The sequence below is a fragment of the Gymnoscopelus braueri genome, assembly GCF_963280865.1.
Source record: "Gymnoscopelus braueri genome assembly, chromosome: 6".
In the NCBI taxonomy this organism is placed as follows: domain Eukaryota; kingdom Metazoa; phylum Chordata; class Actinopteri; order Myctophiformes; family Myctophidae; genus Gymnoscopelus; species Gymnoscopelus braueri.
In genome coordinates this window covers 57,878,697-57,895,074 of record NC_137607.1, presented here as the reverse complement: position 1 = coordinate 57,895,074, position 16,378 = coordinate 57,878,697, and the positions used below count along the sequence as shown (strand labels likewise).

The following is a 16,378-nucleotide window of genomic DNA, read 5'->3' as shown; positions in this document are numbered from 1 at the left end:
AGCCTGGTCCAGCCCAGATCCCCATGAAAGTGGTCCGCTGAGACGGGACCAAGACGCTCGACGGACATTGATGGTGAAAAACCCTGTGACGTCAAGTGGGGAAACGGCCACGTCTGTGTGCCGCGCCACCTCCTGACTGCGGAGGATAGAAAGGGATGTGGAAATAAGCATCCTTGAGGTCGATGCTGGTCCACCAATCCCCTTGACGCCCCGTCCGCAGCAGCGACGTGGTCGTCAAAAGCCGTAATTTAAAAAAACCATCAGGTATTTGTTGAGACCCTTCGTATTCAGAGAGGGTCATACGCCCCCCCCCCCCCCCTTTTTTTTCCACCAGAAAAAAAAATGGAATAGAAAACCTTCCAGTTGGTTCTGATTCAAGATAGTTTTCTGATAACGCCCTCGCTCAGGAGAGAGAGAGAACCTCCTCTCTCAGAGACCTGGCTGCATTACCTCCCGCATGAGAGAAAACAACACCTTGTCCGACATAGGAGGTTATGCATAAAGGCACGTGGAAAACACACCAGTACAACCACAGTGTGATGTTGTTGATAAGGGGAGCTGACCAGTACAACCACAGCGTGTCACTGCTGTACTGAGATAAGCAAACTCTCCAACAAGCTGCATACTGAGCGAGCGAGTTAGGAGGGAGCTCTGTTCCCGCGGACAACACGCACGTTTGTCTCCGATTTAAACAAACCGGGGTTACCTTCGTAACCTCGAGTTTCCAATGGGACCGGTGATGTCGTCACGTGATCCAGCGGGCCCGCACGTGCGGCGCCCGTTAGAAACCGTGGAAGGGTAGCGGTGGTAGCACCGCAGTGTTGCCTTAGCGGGGCTGGCTATATATAGGCTTTGGGCCCTGTATAGACAAATCTCCCAGTAGTATTTGCCATGCCGGGAACCGTGCATGACAGACACTATGGGCTTATAAAGAGGGGTTATCGGCGCTGGGGGACCGTCCTAAAACCCCCATGTGTCGATACCTCTTGACAGGGGTTGAGACAGGTAGAGAAGGTATCCCAACAGTGTCTATCATGCTGTGAACCAGGCATGATTGGCACTTTTGGGCTTATAACAGGGGCTGGATAATGTGCTTAATTATTTTGAAACATGTGAAATTAAACAAAAAGGAGGCACAGAATACAGTGTAAGAGAGTGAAACGTTTTCACATTACCTTATGAAAAACCACTCTCAATAGAGCCTCCTGACAGGGCTGCTAATGTGCTTATGTACTTTGAAACATGTGAAATGAAACAAAAGTAGGCACAGAAACAGTAAACGGCATGAAACGTTTTAACATAGTCTTATGAAAAACCCTCATGTGTCCCAATGGCGCCCGATGAACCTCCTGGGAGTCTGGCGCTAGGAGAAGGCGTAGTCTGGTACCTGGAAACGGCCTTGTCCTTCGTAAAACGCCGGCTCGGTTGCGGTCTGTAGAAGCCCCGAACGCGGTCGTTACACAGAGTGGGAAGGCTAACAAGCTGGTGTTGTCCTAGCGAGGCAAGCTAAGCTAGAACAGCACTGCTAATAACCTGTTGCTTAGTGAAGCTAGCTGGGTTTTAAGCCAACAAAACAATGCCTGACTAGGGCGACGTTATATTAGCAAAGCAGCTAACGTAACTAGTCTGGCCTAACTCACTCACTCTCCCTCGTCCCTGTCGGCTTCCTCCCCTGGTAAACGTCCGTTTGGCGACGTGCTTGAGCAGGCGCGGGAACCTTGGAGGAGGGAGAGGGAACACTGCTAGGCTGCTGCCTCCGGTGTGGCCCACCAGACACAGCAGCAGTCGGCGATGGTGTGCCGTAGCCGCTCTGCAAATGGTGGGTCCACTCACAGAGGCAACAGCTTGTTTGGTAGCACGGTGGCGCCGCGGCCAGCTGGCTACGCTATCCGGAGGCACCACGGCTGCCGGAGGGCCCATGGTCTGAGGCCGCACGTGGTATGGGCCACCACGCACGGCCCTCGGGCCAGTTTCGTCCGGACGGTGCGTCTCGGGAAGGGCCGCTTGGCCGGCTGCATACGAGGCCTCACCACTCAGTTGTACACCGCCCCATCCAGCGAGAGTCTCGCTCTAGCCAGGCGGGAGTTAAGGTGCTTCAAGAGAAAGTTGCAGTCGATGCAGTACCCTGGTACGTTGCAGACTTGGTGAGGGTCGTCGCCGGTGATGTAGTGAGCGTAGCCCGCGAGATCACACTTGCGAGGAGCCTCCATCGTGGTACAGCTAGCGTCGAGTGTTAAGCTAAGCTAAGCTAGGCTAGGCCGAACAAAGGGCTAAGCTAACCGGCTTAGCAGCTAACTTAACCCGTTCGGGCTAGCCTGGAATAATGGGGAGGAAAACTAAGATGATAGAAAGATTGAAGAATAGCCGCGGGAGCGTGCTAAAAGAAGATTTAACGAAAAGAAAAGCCTGTGGGGGATACAAGTATCTCCGCTTTGGGTTAAAGCTGGTTTTCTGATCAAAATAAATCTAATCCACTGTAGTATGTATTAATAGCCGTCCTGCATCTGCTGCAGAGAAGCTGAAAGAGGAGGAGCCACAGTCACGTGAGGGTTTTATACCCCTAGGACTTACGTCTGCGTGACATACCCTTCACAGCCAATGAGATGGCCCGGGAGTTTATTGTATGTAGCTCTGTGCATCGCCGGGGGGCGCTGATATCCCATAGTGAGTATGTTACGAAGAATTGAAGACAAACCTTCTCAGGGCCCACTTGAAGATCTCAGAAGTGTGCGCGGCCCACCCATCTGATCATTTAACACGGCAACCGTTAAGTGGGCAGATTGGTTGGCCGCGTGCATTTTCAGAGCCTGTTTATTATAATGATAAATCTATCGATTGTGTTCTGCCTTGGGATCAACATAGCATACTTTAAAGGTAGGGTAAGTGATTTTATTTGATTAAAATAAGTGTTAAATAGCTCCATATTCTGATAGCACTCTTTACTATAGTGTTTGTTCAGTAACAAGAGTCCGCATGTCTCTCCGGCTCTTTATCAAACTTCATAGGGATACCAATTTTATCCAATCAGGATAGAGAACTACAGATGAAACAAGTGTAATTGGATGTAATGACACAAAGACATGAGCAGACTCAATTGTAACTGGAACACTATGAAGCTATAAAATGAAGCTGATCAATGAGTACTCTCTCCTGATTGGCTGACATTTTGTCCAATTGTGTTCCAAATTGTCCCTTACAGGTGTGTAACTGAGTGTACAAATTATCAGAGTTATGGGCGGTCTTTTTTGAGAACCCTTGCTTTCCAGCAGTGGTATAAGTACATTTACTCAAGTACTGTACTTGCAGTACTTTTCAGCAGTGTGTCTGACCTTTCCAGCAGTGTCTGACCTTTCCAGCAGTGTGTCTGACCTTTCCAGCAGTGTCTGACCTTTCCAGCAGTGTCTCTGACCTTTTTGTCCAGTATGTTGACCAGGAGGAACCTCTGGCGCGGCGCCACTCCTCTGCACTGACCTGGGGTCAGCCATTCAGTCTGCTCCAGAGCCTCGAAGCGCTGGAAGCCCTTATGAGCTGTCACACAACACAATGATAATATGATGTATCAATGGACAAATACTCCATGGTGAGGACATAACTGTAAGGATTACTGTAGCATACACTACAGAGCCACCCATTTTCAACCTTATCTTCATATAATTGGTCCTCACTGGTGCTCATTATAAGATGGCACCATTTCTGTCTATTCACTCTGTCTCTCAGAGGAGGACTGTGGACAGTTAAAAAAAAGGCAGGTTTGGTCATTTCAACATAGATTTTTGTTTTAAATAGGGGGGAAAAGGTCATTGGTAGGCATGTTTGTGAACTGTCCACAGTCCACCAATGAGACAGAGTGAGTAGACAGAAATGGTGTCATCTTATAATGAGCATTAGTTAAGACCAATTATATGAAGATAATGTTGGAAAAAAGGGTGAAGTGCTCCTTTAACAAATGAAACCAACAAATGGGTTCCATTTGTTCACTCTCTGACTTAAATAAACAATGATGATTTCACACTTTAGATTGAAGTTCCAGAGAAAAAACTAAGTGTATCCATGGCCCGTGGTCTAATGGGGTCCTTGAAATGGAAATAAATTAAAGAATAAATACATACATACATAAAAGTTAAGAATCACTGTTCTATGTGAGGGTAAGTGGAAGCAATTTGTTGAAATTGTTTTAGTTAATGACTGGTCTGGTATTACTAAAAAACTCTGCCAGACAACGTGCTGGCCTGGAGAACAGACTTACGTGTGAACCTACTCATCAGCCCTGGGCTGTTCTCCTCATCTGAACAGTCAGCTGTAGGGCAAACAAACAGCAAGGCAAGGACACACATACAGACACACAGACATACAGACACACACACACACACACACACACACACACACACACACACACACACACACACACACACACACACACACACACACACACACACACACACACACACACACACACACACACACACACACACACACACACACACACACAGCGACACACACAGCTAAGAGAGAGTCTGGCAAAAGGCAACGTTGAGGTTATGCATGAAACGGGTGTGTTGAACAAACATAGAATGCAAGAATCAAAGTGCAGGTGCAAAGCATTAGTAGAAGTATTAACTAACGCCTGCTCGCTTTCAGGAGCTAAATTCCAACACTCAGATGTCTGCCTCCTCCAGTGTCAGCCAGAAATGGTTTGCGTCCCAAACGCTCATTATTGCTTTTAGAGCAGCTGAAAGCTAGGAGAGAGGAGGCTCCCCAGGCCGCTTGGAGTGAGGATCAGTGAGGATACATCATGTATCCTTCGTGTCTCCTTTGAGGAAGTTTTAGAACCAGTGATCCAGTGATAAAGTTGTGTGACACGTCATAAGTAAACGCTGTCACTTCAAAATGGCGCTGACTGAGTGAGGAGAGTTCCGTTTCCTTAAAGCCAACCCCAGTGATTCCTCTACCCTCGCCTCCCCTCCTTGCTTGTTTGAGTGTTGTAATCTGGCTTTTGAGGGAGTCAAAAGTAATGCCATTGTTTCATGTGAGATGTTTAGCTGTCAGGCAGAAAATTATATCACATATAATGCATAGTGTTTTATAGTCTTTTTTTTATAGTATATATATTTTATAGTATATACTATATAGTGTATTGGGTCTTAAAGTCTCTCTCTATATAGATCTATCTATATATATATATTTTTTTTAAGGTAAATATGTGCCTCATGGGGGCGCTGTGGACTATGGGGCTTTGGGAGATAGAGAATGTCATTCACAGAAGGAGAGTCACTTGTCAGAGTTTAGAGTGAATAATAAAGTTTGACTGTGTTCCTGACGTTGTCTTGTTATAATATTAACAGAACAACAATAATACACAACCAAAGCAGTGTGTGCGCTGGTCTTTGAAACCTTACAATGTAACGTTGTCTGTAATTATCATGACAGTGATGTCACTGACACATCCTTGGTATTTTAGCAGTGACGTCACAGACTAATCCATGGTATATTTATCCTAGTGGCAGCGTTCGCTACGAATGCTATGTGTTTTTTGTTTATGTTTTTTCACAGCTCTCGCTACTCAAACACTAGCGGGATTATTATTTCTTGTCAACATTCAAGTAGAACTATGAGAAGGTACAACCCAGGTAAAATAATGTGTCATTACAAAAATATATACATGATATATGATTAGCAGTCCACTTCCTTCTGTTGGTAAGGATGGATTCACATTGCAGCGTTTCGTACTCGAGTACGCATGATCCGGATCCGAGACCACCTCCCCAGGCGGTCCCGGGTACGGTACGGTAATCCGTTCCGGGGAACGGTACGCAACGTTCACACAATCACAACATCTGCCAAGTGGTCCGGGGTGCGCACCCGGGACCCATAGTCTGAATCCGCCGGCGTGTCTTCTCTTTCGGCGAGACATTTTTTTTTGTTTACTGTGTGGGGGGAGCGGGGGGGAGGAGCAGGCAACTCTAGGTTGCATAGTTGAGCGCAGATCCATTGAGACTAGTAAGGTTGAGCAGAGAGCGCATCGTCTGACGTTGATAAAAAAATATATATATATATATATTGATATCGTTCGGTTCGTAGCGTGTACCGAACCGAGACCCTCGTATCAAACGGTTCAATACGAATACATGTATCGTTGCAGGCTTAATATATATATATATATATATATATATATATATATATATATATATATATATATATATATATATATATATATATATAGTGCATAACTAATAGTCAGTATAGAATAGTGCAGAGTGTCTTATAGACAGCACATAGTGCATAGTGTCCATAATAGTCAGTACAGTATATGCATAGTTCATACTGTCTTATAGTCAGTATAGATAGTGCATACTGTCTTATAGACAGTACTGAGATAGTGTATAGTGTTTAATAGACAGCAGACAACACAAGCTTGTGAGTGAGTACAACCAATCAGTGGGTGTACAAATGGAAAGGGACCAAATGGACCCTCTGGCGGTCCCCGGACATGATGTTGAGTAACAGTGGCTTTAGAGAGGAAGGCTTGGAGCGGGTACCTTGTTCTGTGCTGCAGTGCCATTGGTGGAAGTTGCGTCCAATCAGAATGAAGCTCCTGCTGGTTGCAGGAGGTTGGCTGAGTTGCGGGACCAGCGGTAATGGAAGGAACACTTCTCCAGTCTGGGGACAGCTAATGACGTGACACACGACATGAGCATCACTTATCCAATGCATTCATAACGATCGTGCAAACATGATCCGCTTTAATTACTTCAGTCTATATTAGTAGCTTAATGACTAGTATTACAATTCTATAGACTTTTTTATGTCCAATGTATAACATAAGTATAAACAAAAGCATTTGAAATCAAATTAAAATGGTACTTTTCAGGATTGAGGATTCCAATTCAAAAATAGCAAAAATAGCAGATCTACAAGCTCAAAACCTTGAGCTTGTAGATCGGCTATTTTTGCTACTTTTGTGTGACATAGAATGGCATAGTAAGTACAGCATTAATTTATGAAAAAAGTTAAAATACAGAGATAAGAGTTGTCTGCCCGACAGTATTATGCAATGTGGCCCTCTGGAGTGAGTGTGGAAATATAGTGGCCCTCTCCATCATCAAAGTTACCCACACCTGGTCTATGGCCATGTTTTTCAGCGGCTTAGTTTCCACAGATAGAACCATTAATTTCTCCATAGACATATTTCAGAAAGTTTTAAACCTGGAATCTACAAATCTAGAGCGGAAACACTTCCACGGTAGTGCTAGCTCCACCAATCAGAGACCGCAGATTTACCGGATTTTACACTTTAGCGTTGTCGGTAGTGAAGTATTTCTCTGCAAGATTACGAATTAAACATGTTAATCTTAAAATGCATACAGACATGTGGCTTCTACAGAAGCATAGAATCGCTTTACAACCAGGAGCCGAGTAGTGCGACATATGGCGGATTATGAAATCATCCACGGGCTAAAGGGATGGCATTTTTACTTGGGGAACTTCTATGCACCGCTATAGCGTGTTCATTTAAAGGGGAAAGAAGCCCTAGGCTTATTTTGTAGTTTGTTTTCCAGTTCAGGTTCAAAACTACAGTACTTATTCCACCACTGCAGCTTATTACAAATTAAGCCTAATTTACTCTTCAGAGACAATATTTTGACAGTACGACCTACGGTTCAAGAGTTGTAGGCCAAAACCTGAAGTGGTTGTTACAGCGCCACGTCCGGCCGATTTGAATAAAGCGCAGTGGTGGAAGAAGTACTCAAATGTTTTACTTAAGTAAAAGTATCAATACTGCAATGTAGAAGTACTCTGTTACAAGTAACAGTCTGGAATTCAAAATTGACTTGAGTAAAGGTACAAAAGTATTTGTATCAAAATGTACTTAAAGTACCAAAAGTAAATAGCACATCAGATGCGACACGTTGTGAGCTTGTAGATCGGCTATTTTCAAATAGCCTAGGTATTAAATAGGGCTAAAGTGGTTAATGTATGTTCTATAATGTAATCATTTATATCTGAAAAGTAACTAGTAACTAAAGTTTTCAAATAAGTATAGTGGAGTAAAATTCGCCTCTGAGATGTAGTGGAGTATAAGTAAAAAGTATAGACAATTGGAAATACTCCCGTAAAGTAAAAGTACCTCAAAATTGTACTTAAGTACAGTACTTGAGTAAATGTACTTTCCACCATTGATAAAGCGATACAAGGTTTCTGCCTGACGGCGCTGATAATGGTTCCATTGTTGTCAGTACATGGAGTGAGTTTGGGTCGATGCTGACCTGAGCCGTTGGAATACTTTGACGGTGGTGTCGCTGGCCAGGCCGGACACCAGGTTGACCATCTCTGTCAGGATGGAATGCAGCAGGAAATGCGAGGCCATCTCTACCGTGCACTGCTGAATGGACGGACATCCTGTTCACCGAGAGAAAAAACAAGTAATCAGTGGTGGAAAAAGTGCTCAAATGTTTTACTTAAGTAAAAGTATCAATACTGCAATGTAGAAATACTCTGCTACAAGTAAAAGTCTGGAATTCAAAAGTAAAAGTACAAAAGTTTTGGCATAAAAATGTACTTAAAGTACCAAAAGTAAAAGTACTCATTATGTAGAATGTCCCATTTCAAGTTTTCAAATGTATACAAATCTTTTGAAAAGAGTAGATCTACAAGCTCACAATGCGTTGCGATGCGACACATTGTGAGCTTGTGGATCTGCTATTTTCAAATGGACGAAATGTATATAGGGCTGAATGTATGTTTTCCATCGTTTCTGTAAGAAACTTACTTATGGGATATCATCGCCCTCTGGCGATGGCACAGAGCACAACACATATGCTCCCGGTCCTAATTCTAATTTGTTCAGGGTCATGGGACGCGAAACCGGAACCGATTCGGGTATAAAAACCCCTTGCGTCACAGGGAACACCCTCTTCCTTCACTCTGCATAAGCGAAAGCGCACGGAGCCTGAAGCAACACTACAGCACAAGGAAACTTTTCGGATCCCAGCACTCCCAAAGCGAGGGCACCCAGTGTCACTCTACGGGTGATTCGCTTTTGGACTAAAGTTTTCTTACCTTTTCTATGACGTTATGATATCTTAGGATGAGTGGTACAGTAGAAAAATTTCATAACTCCACCCCTGAGCCGCCACAGCTTAAAAGGTGCGCGGATAGGCCTTAGGTTAGATCACATATTTTCATAGCTTTTTTAAAATATTTTTTTGGTGAGATCTGACGTTCATAGTGACAGAACACTGTCCCCAAAAAAAAAAAAAAAAAAAAAAAAAAAACAGAAGTCTCGCTAGACAAGATTGAAATCTTGAGATTTCAATCTCGTCTAGCGAGACTTCTGTTTTTTTTTTTTTGGTTGCATAGTGTTCTGTCACTATGAACGTCAGATCTCACCAAAAAAATATTTAAAAAAAGCTATGAAAATATGTGCTCTAACCTAAGGCCTATCCGCGCACCTTTTAAGCTGTGGCGGCTCAGGGGTAGAGTTATGAAATTTTTCTACTGTACCATTCATCCTAAGATATAACGTCATAGAAAAGGTAAGAAAACTTTAGTCCAAAATTCTCCTTTAACTCTCCCGAGTTACTTGATTTTCTTTCCTGTCCTCTCAAGCTTTTCCTGCCTGGAGGCAAAAGCTGCAGCGCTACCGCTGTGAAGCAGCTAAAGCTAAGCTAAGTGCTAAGCCAGGCTAGTGTTAGAGCTAAGTGCTAGCTAGCCTGTTAGCCTCGGAGGAAAAACAAGAGCAGAAGATGGAGGCGCCGCGTGCCTGCGGCTTGGACAGCTGCAGCCTCTTCGTCGCCGCAGAAGATCGTCACCGCCTTTGCATCTCCTGCCTGGGGCCTAACCACGCGTGGATAGCCCTGGATGGTCCGAAGGTTCGGACGCATGCAAGGTCTCGGGGGCGTCTTCTCCCGACACCGGCTGGAATGCAGAGCCAGGAGCCTAGCGGCCTCCGGAGGTAGTGGTGGTCACCCGACGCTGGAATGCCGCTTCAACAGAGCCAGGAGGCTAGCGGCCTCCGGAGGTAGCGGTGCTCACCCCGACGCTGGCCCCGCCACAGGCCCTATGGCGTCGGAGGTGAGCACAGGCCCAAGCATGGGCCCACCGCTACATGCTGCTCCACGTTCCAGCGGTGCCGCGAAGGAGACTCAGCGCGAGGCGCTCACCTCTTCGCCGATCGATGCTCCTCTCTCTCCCGCCGTCTCCCTCGCCTGGGACGGCTCCCAGCCGGACGTCATCGACTCGGATGGGATCCTATGGAGACGACGTCATGGACGAAGGGGGAGAAGAGAGCGAGCTCACCTCCTACCAAGTCAGCCCGGAGGTGGCAGTGGCCGGCTCGGATCCTCCTGTGGCTCCGGCGGCGGCTCCCAGCGGGGCGGCGGAGTCCTCCGAACCCGTGGCGGCCATCCTGAAACGGGCAATCTCCAGATGCGCTGGCACCCCTCCCTCCCCGGCGGGACGAGTCCAGACTACTGCCCGAGGCTGACGGAGTCTGAATGGCCCTGCACTTCTCGTGGCAGAAAGGGGAGGAAGGAACCGGAGAGAAGGGGCTTCCCGATAAGAATCCTCTCCGGAGCGGACCTGGGGTCTGGGGCCTCCCTCCCATGGGCTTCACGGACGGGGCCACGGGCGGATCCAGGGGTACACTGAGACTAAAAGAAACTATGAACTGAAGCCTCGCCAAGGGCTTCCCTAGGTTCACAGTGTCCTTTTTGTCTAAATGTGTGTGAAATATGTGCATCCTGTGTGTGAAATAAATGTTTTGCCAATATCACAAATGCTTATCTTTTCACGTGTAAATGAACGAGGCGGTTCATACCCCGAGTCGAACGAGGTGCCCTGCCCTCGATTCTCCAATGAGCCCTCAGTGCTCGGTTTGCTCCTTGGAACAGCATTCCGAACACTGTAGGGACGGGTCCTGTGCATGCTGAACATGATGAAATCAAATGCAGGTAGTGAAACCTTTGCTATGAATCAAGTGTCTCGAAAAGCATTGTTTTTCTAGGTGTAGAACTGGGCCCCTCTGTGAGAAAAGTACATTTCTAACTGCGCCAGTGCAGTTCCTTCTTCTGTCCGGAAGATGGCTGCAAAGCGCATCTGTAGGACAGTTGAGGAACATGGCGGCCTCCCTCAACCTGCCCAACATGGCGGACGAGGATAGGCGGAAGTTTACTTATCAGAGGGCCCCGGTGTTATGGCGAGACTCCCCTTGTGGGTCGAAAGTTTCGTTCCATGTAACAACAACGACACCGTACAAGAGGGCCGGTCAGTCGACCTCACCAAGACGACGGACGGTTGGAGGAGGATGTTGTCATGGCAGAGGACCCCGGTGTCACCCCATCGACACTCCCCAGGTGGGTCGGGAGTATCGCTCCGGGTAAACAACGACACTGCGACACAAAACGACACAACGACACTGTTTTCACCGCTCGAGGCAACGGTGCCCCTATTTTCGATGACCTCATCACGTCCGCCACACAAAAAGTCCTGTGCGTGCTTTGAACATAATGATTCAGGTACAGGTAGTGACCTTGCTGTGAATCAAATGTCTCTAAAAGTGTTGTTTCAAGGTATGAAACAGGGCCCCTCTGTGAACGAAACATTTCTATCTGCACCTGTGCAGTACCTTCTCCCGTCCAGCAGATGGCTGCAAAGCGCCTCTGTAAGACGAAGGGAGGCGGAAGTGTACACTCCGGAGGGCCCCGGTGTTACACCATCGAGACTCCCCTGGTGGGACGAAGGTTTTCGTTCCGTGTAGCAACGACACCGCACGAAAGGTCCGCCCCAGTCGGCCTCCCTAAGATGGCGGTTGTCAAGGGGCGGAAGTTGACGGACCAGAGGACCCCGGTGTTACCCCTTCAACTCTCCCCGAGAGGGACGGGAGTTTCGTTCCAGGTAGAAACTCGACCGAGTAAGGGTTCCGCTGTCTCGTCGAGAGGAGTGTCGACGCCTCCGGTTCCCATGGAAACGGGCTCGTCCTCCGAAGCGGTGAGTTCTTCACGTCCGTGGAGAAACGGACGGAGGCGACCGCTGCTGCCCCCTGTGGACGCCCTCCCACTGGTTACGCCGGTCGGGCCGGCAGTTTCACCGGTTACCTTGGTAACGAGGCGACGCTCTTCGGAGCTAATGACGTTGTGACCTCATCACGTCCACCGCACGCACTGACGCTGCCGTGACTGCCCTGGTGAACGCCTCCCGAATGATCATGGTGATCAGAAGGGAGTCGTCACTGGTTTCCTAGAAGACGGGCAGGCGCTCCTCGGAGCAGGTGACGTCAGTGGCCCCCACCTACCCCGTGAACCCTCTGGCTCACTGACTAGAACCTGGGGAAAACTTGCAATCCGAACCTCTGGACGGACCAGAAGGGCTACGGTTCGCATTTTTCCAGCAGACTTCCATTGTCAATCAATGTTTTGTCTTTCCAAGCAACGGGCCTAACCGCCCGAATGCTGGAAACAGGGGGTTACCTACGTAACCCGGGGTTTTGTCACTACGGAGCAGAGGTGTGATCAGGAATATTTTATTGAGGCAGAGTCCACTGGGCTCTTTTTCAACTTATTTCCTGATGAAAGAAGGGGGGGGGGCGTGAGGCCTTCTCGGTACCTGAGGGTTTGGATCAGGTCCCTGAAGGACATCGTCTTGTGAGTACTGGCAATGGACACGTTGTTTCACTCGACATGACGAACGGACGGGGAAGCGAGGTTGGGTCTTTTGGACACCCACTGCCGCGTCCCAGTCTAACCGTGGCACTAGAGGTTCCTGCACTACGGCTTCGGAACCATGATGATCCACTACACGGTGCTTCCGTTCGGCAGCCCACGGAGCCCCAGGGTTCTAGTGGATTGCTCGAACGAGGACATGGCGCAGTAGCAATAGCAGGTTCTCCTCCGGGAGATAGTCCTCATTGCTCTCGAACGCCATGTACAGTATACCACATCGCAGATCGGTTTGCCCTGGATTAAGGGGTCAGTACCACAACGATGTGCTATGCCAACAAACAAGGCGACTTGGATCCCCTTGTGTTGGGCTGCTTGGCATGCGTAATGACGCAGTGGAGAGGGTCACTTCTGGCTCTACCACACGCCGTCCGGTCACGGAGTCACCTGAGGTTCAGGTTGGGCTCGCTGCCCGGGAGTGGTCGTCAGTGCGGGAAACGGTGATGCAACCTCCGGGTCATGGACCTTTGCTGCTCACTGAGACCCTGGCCGCCCGCTCCAGCGTGGCACAGGTGGAGGTAGGGGGTCACTCCTCCCCGCTGCGAGCCACAATCTCCCCTGTAGTTCGGGGACGTTTCTGGTGCGGGACGGGGTCGTGGGGTCCTACGGACACCCCCGGGCGCCAGGCCTGGGGGTCTAGCTCGTGAGCAGCTCGTCTGAGCTTACAGGGGCTGCCTCCTGATGTGGTGGCCACCATTCAGGATGCCAGGGCTAGTTCCACGAGGTCTCAGTATGAAATCAGATTTTTGAGTCCTGGTGCGATAGGCGCTCGCCTCCGGTGATGGCCAGCGTCCTGACTTTCCTGCAGAGCAGGATGAACCAGGGCCTGGCTTTCTCCACCATCAAGGTGTACTTGGTAGCCATCTCCGCTTGCCATTTGGGGTTCAATGGCGAGTCAGTGGGCCTTAATTCGCTGGTGCAGCGTTTTATGGCCGGAGTGTAAAGGGCCAAGCCGGTCAACAGGCCTTTGTTCCCTAAATGGGACCTGGTGGTGGTGTTGGACGCACTCTGCCTCCCTCCCTTTGAGCCACTGGAGACTGTATCTCTGAGGATGATCAGTCTCAAAACGGTTCTTCTGGTGGCCCTGTGTACAGCTGAGCGCGTTGGCGACTTGCAGGCGCTCTTGATAAGCTCTGACTGTATGCAGTTCTCAGGTTGACGGCAGGAGAGTTTTGTTGAAAACTGACCTGGCCTTTGTCCCTAAGAATGGCGTTATTGCTAGGGGCCCAGTGGAGTTGGGGGCTTTCCATCCTCCGCCGTTTGGTTCAGTGGAGGATAGGCGGTGGCACTGTCTCTGCCCGGTAAGGGCTCTGAAGCTTTACTGTCAGAGGACAGCGGCCGGCAGGGAGTCAACTCAGCTGTTTGTCTCCTTCAGGCCCGGGCAGGCTGTGGCTAGGCCTACACTCTCCAGGTGGATTGTGGAGGCTATCCGGTTGGCCTATGAGAGTAATGGGACTGTGGTCCCGGTGGGCCTCAGGGCCCACTCTACTCGGGGTGTGGCTGCATCTTGGGCCCTCTACAAGGGGGTTCCGATGCAGGACATTTGCTCGGCGGCAAACTGGTCGTGTCCCTCCACGTTTGCGGCCTTCTACAGCCTGGACGTGGCGGCGTCTGAGATGGCGCACACGGTCCTGGGCGTGGCGGCAGGTAGCAGTCAAGCGGTGGGTGTGAGGGCCTAAACTCTTTCGCCTTCCGTTGACGGGGCATCCTCGGCCAAGAGGATCTTGCCTCCGTGGCTTTCTACCTGGCCGTGGCGACACGGTGCTTCACCTGGCCTAGCGGGGCTGGAGCTAGGGGGAAGGAGGACCTGGTCTTCTATGCCAGAGGGTGACCGGGGTCGTTACCTCTGTGGCTGGAAGGGGCGGACTTCGGTCTGTTGGGTCCTTGTCTTGAGGCCTTCCTCGCCTCTGACCCAGGGGGTCATGCGTACGGAGGCCTGGGGTCCTGTTCTTCGGTCTGGGAGACGGTCAAGTTCAGTCTCTATAGACCGATAGAGTCAGACTTTGGTCTGTCAGGTCCTTGCTTTTGGTCCTTTCCTGTACTGACCCGAAAGGGTCTGGCACCTGAAGGCCTGGGCCTTGCCGGAGGCAGGGTCCGGGGCCGTACGGTGTGGTACGGGTGGGGTTTCGGCAGGGGCTCCCTCAGGGGACGTTTATGTGTCCCATAAGTACGTTTCTTACAGAAACGATGGAAAACTAGGGGTTACGTAGGTAACCCCAGTTTTCTTAGTTTCATAGTAAGAAACTTACTGTAGACCCCTTTCTGTGCGCTTTTTAGCATGCAGAGTGAAGGGTTACGAGGGTGTTCCCTGTGACGCAAGGGTTTTTTAAACCCGAACCGGTTCCGGTTTCGCGTCCCATGACCCTGAACAAATTAGAATTAGTACCGGGAGCATATGTGTTGTGCTCTGTGCCATCGCCAGAGGGCGATGATATCCCATAAGTAAGTTTCTTACTATGAAACTAAGAAAACTGGGGTTAACTACGTAACCCCTAGTTTTGTAATAATAATACAAATCTACAAAGTAACTAGTAACTAAAGTTGTCAAATAAATATAGTGGGGTAAAAGTAACATTTTTGGATCCGAGATGTAGTGGAGTAGAAGTGGAAATTGGAAGTAAGTAAAGTACTAATACCTCAACATTGTACTTAAGTACAGAACTTAAGTAAATGTACTTAGTTACTTTCCACCACTGCAAGTAATGCAGTGAATCCAATCCAATCCAAACTTTATTTATAATATAAAGCACATTTAAAACTGTACATTCAGTAACAAAACAATATATACTAAAATACTAGGAGCAAAACAATACAGAGGGTGCAACATATAGACACATTGCCTAGTGGAAACAACAACTATCAGTCTGAATCATCGAAAGCCAAGGAGTACAAGTGAGTTTTCAAACGTGATTTAAACATAGGCAAGGTTTGACCTAATCATTTTGTACTTTTGGTAACACCTGTGAAGGACGTAAGGAAGCGGCCCAATTTATTTCCAATATGGCTGCTGTGCATAGAGCCTATTGTCATGTTTCATGTGTGAAACCCAAGACGGAAATAGAAAGACATGCCACGCCCACTTAGGGTGGGTACTGGATACTGGAAATATCCTACACTGTAGGATATTTGGTCCGATTATGCTGTCGGGGACCTTTTTTGTCGATCGCCGACAAAACCCCTCGATCTGACGCAGAGCGGCCTTTTGATCGCGAGAGGATCTACCCGCGATATAGCGCTCGGCGATGCGTTCCCGAGTGTTTCTAGATATCTAGCAGGTTTGATATTTGGCTCTGTCGCCGACTGGACATCAGACAGTATCATACGGTATGAACGGGGTTGGGATCACTCTGCGAGGAGATCCACGTTAAAACCAATGAGAGCACATTACAGCAGCCACAGTGGATCACTGGACCTGAACAAACAGACCCTTCCCCGTAATATTACCGTCCAGTCCTGTTTTAAGTTAAACATTATAAAACAGAATGAGAGAGTGAGCGAGCGTGCTCGAGGGGGATGTTTATTTGAGAGGAATTTCACAGAGAGAGAGCGAGAGCGAGAGCGAGAGAGAGAGAGAGCGTATTGTGTGTGCGTGAGCAGCGTGTCTGACTCTGAACAGTGTTGCCAGGTTTTGCGAGAGAAATAAGCAACCAGATCTATGAAAACAA

At 48.5% G+C, this 16,378-nt stretch overlaps 1 protein-coding gene across 13 annotated transcripts in view; it reads right to left on the bottom strand.

Annotated features, from left to right (window-relative positions):
* szt2 (SZT2 subunit of KICSTOR complex) overlaps positions 1–16,378 on the bottom strand; it is a 232,658-nt gene that overhangs the window by 66,406 nt on the left and 149,874 nt on the right. For 10 of the 13 annotated variants that reach the window (XM_080430954.1, XM_080430966.1, XM_080430959.1 and 7 more), the window contains exons 56-59: positions 8,265–8,397; positions 6,537–6,667; positions 4,247–4,297; positions 3,410–3,528 (exon numbers count right to left, since the gene is read on the bottom strand). In XM_080430954.1, coding sequence (XP_080287080.1) covers positions 3,410–3,528; positions 4,247–4,297; positions 6,537–6,667; positions 8,265–8,397 — 434 coding nt within the window. The remainder of the gene's footprint in view (positions 1–3,409; positions 3,529–4,246; positions 4,298–6,536; positions 6,668–8,264; positions 8,398–16,378) is intronic. The other 3 variants (XM_080430964.1, XM_080430965.1, XM_080430957.1) reach the window with 1 other exon arrangement.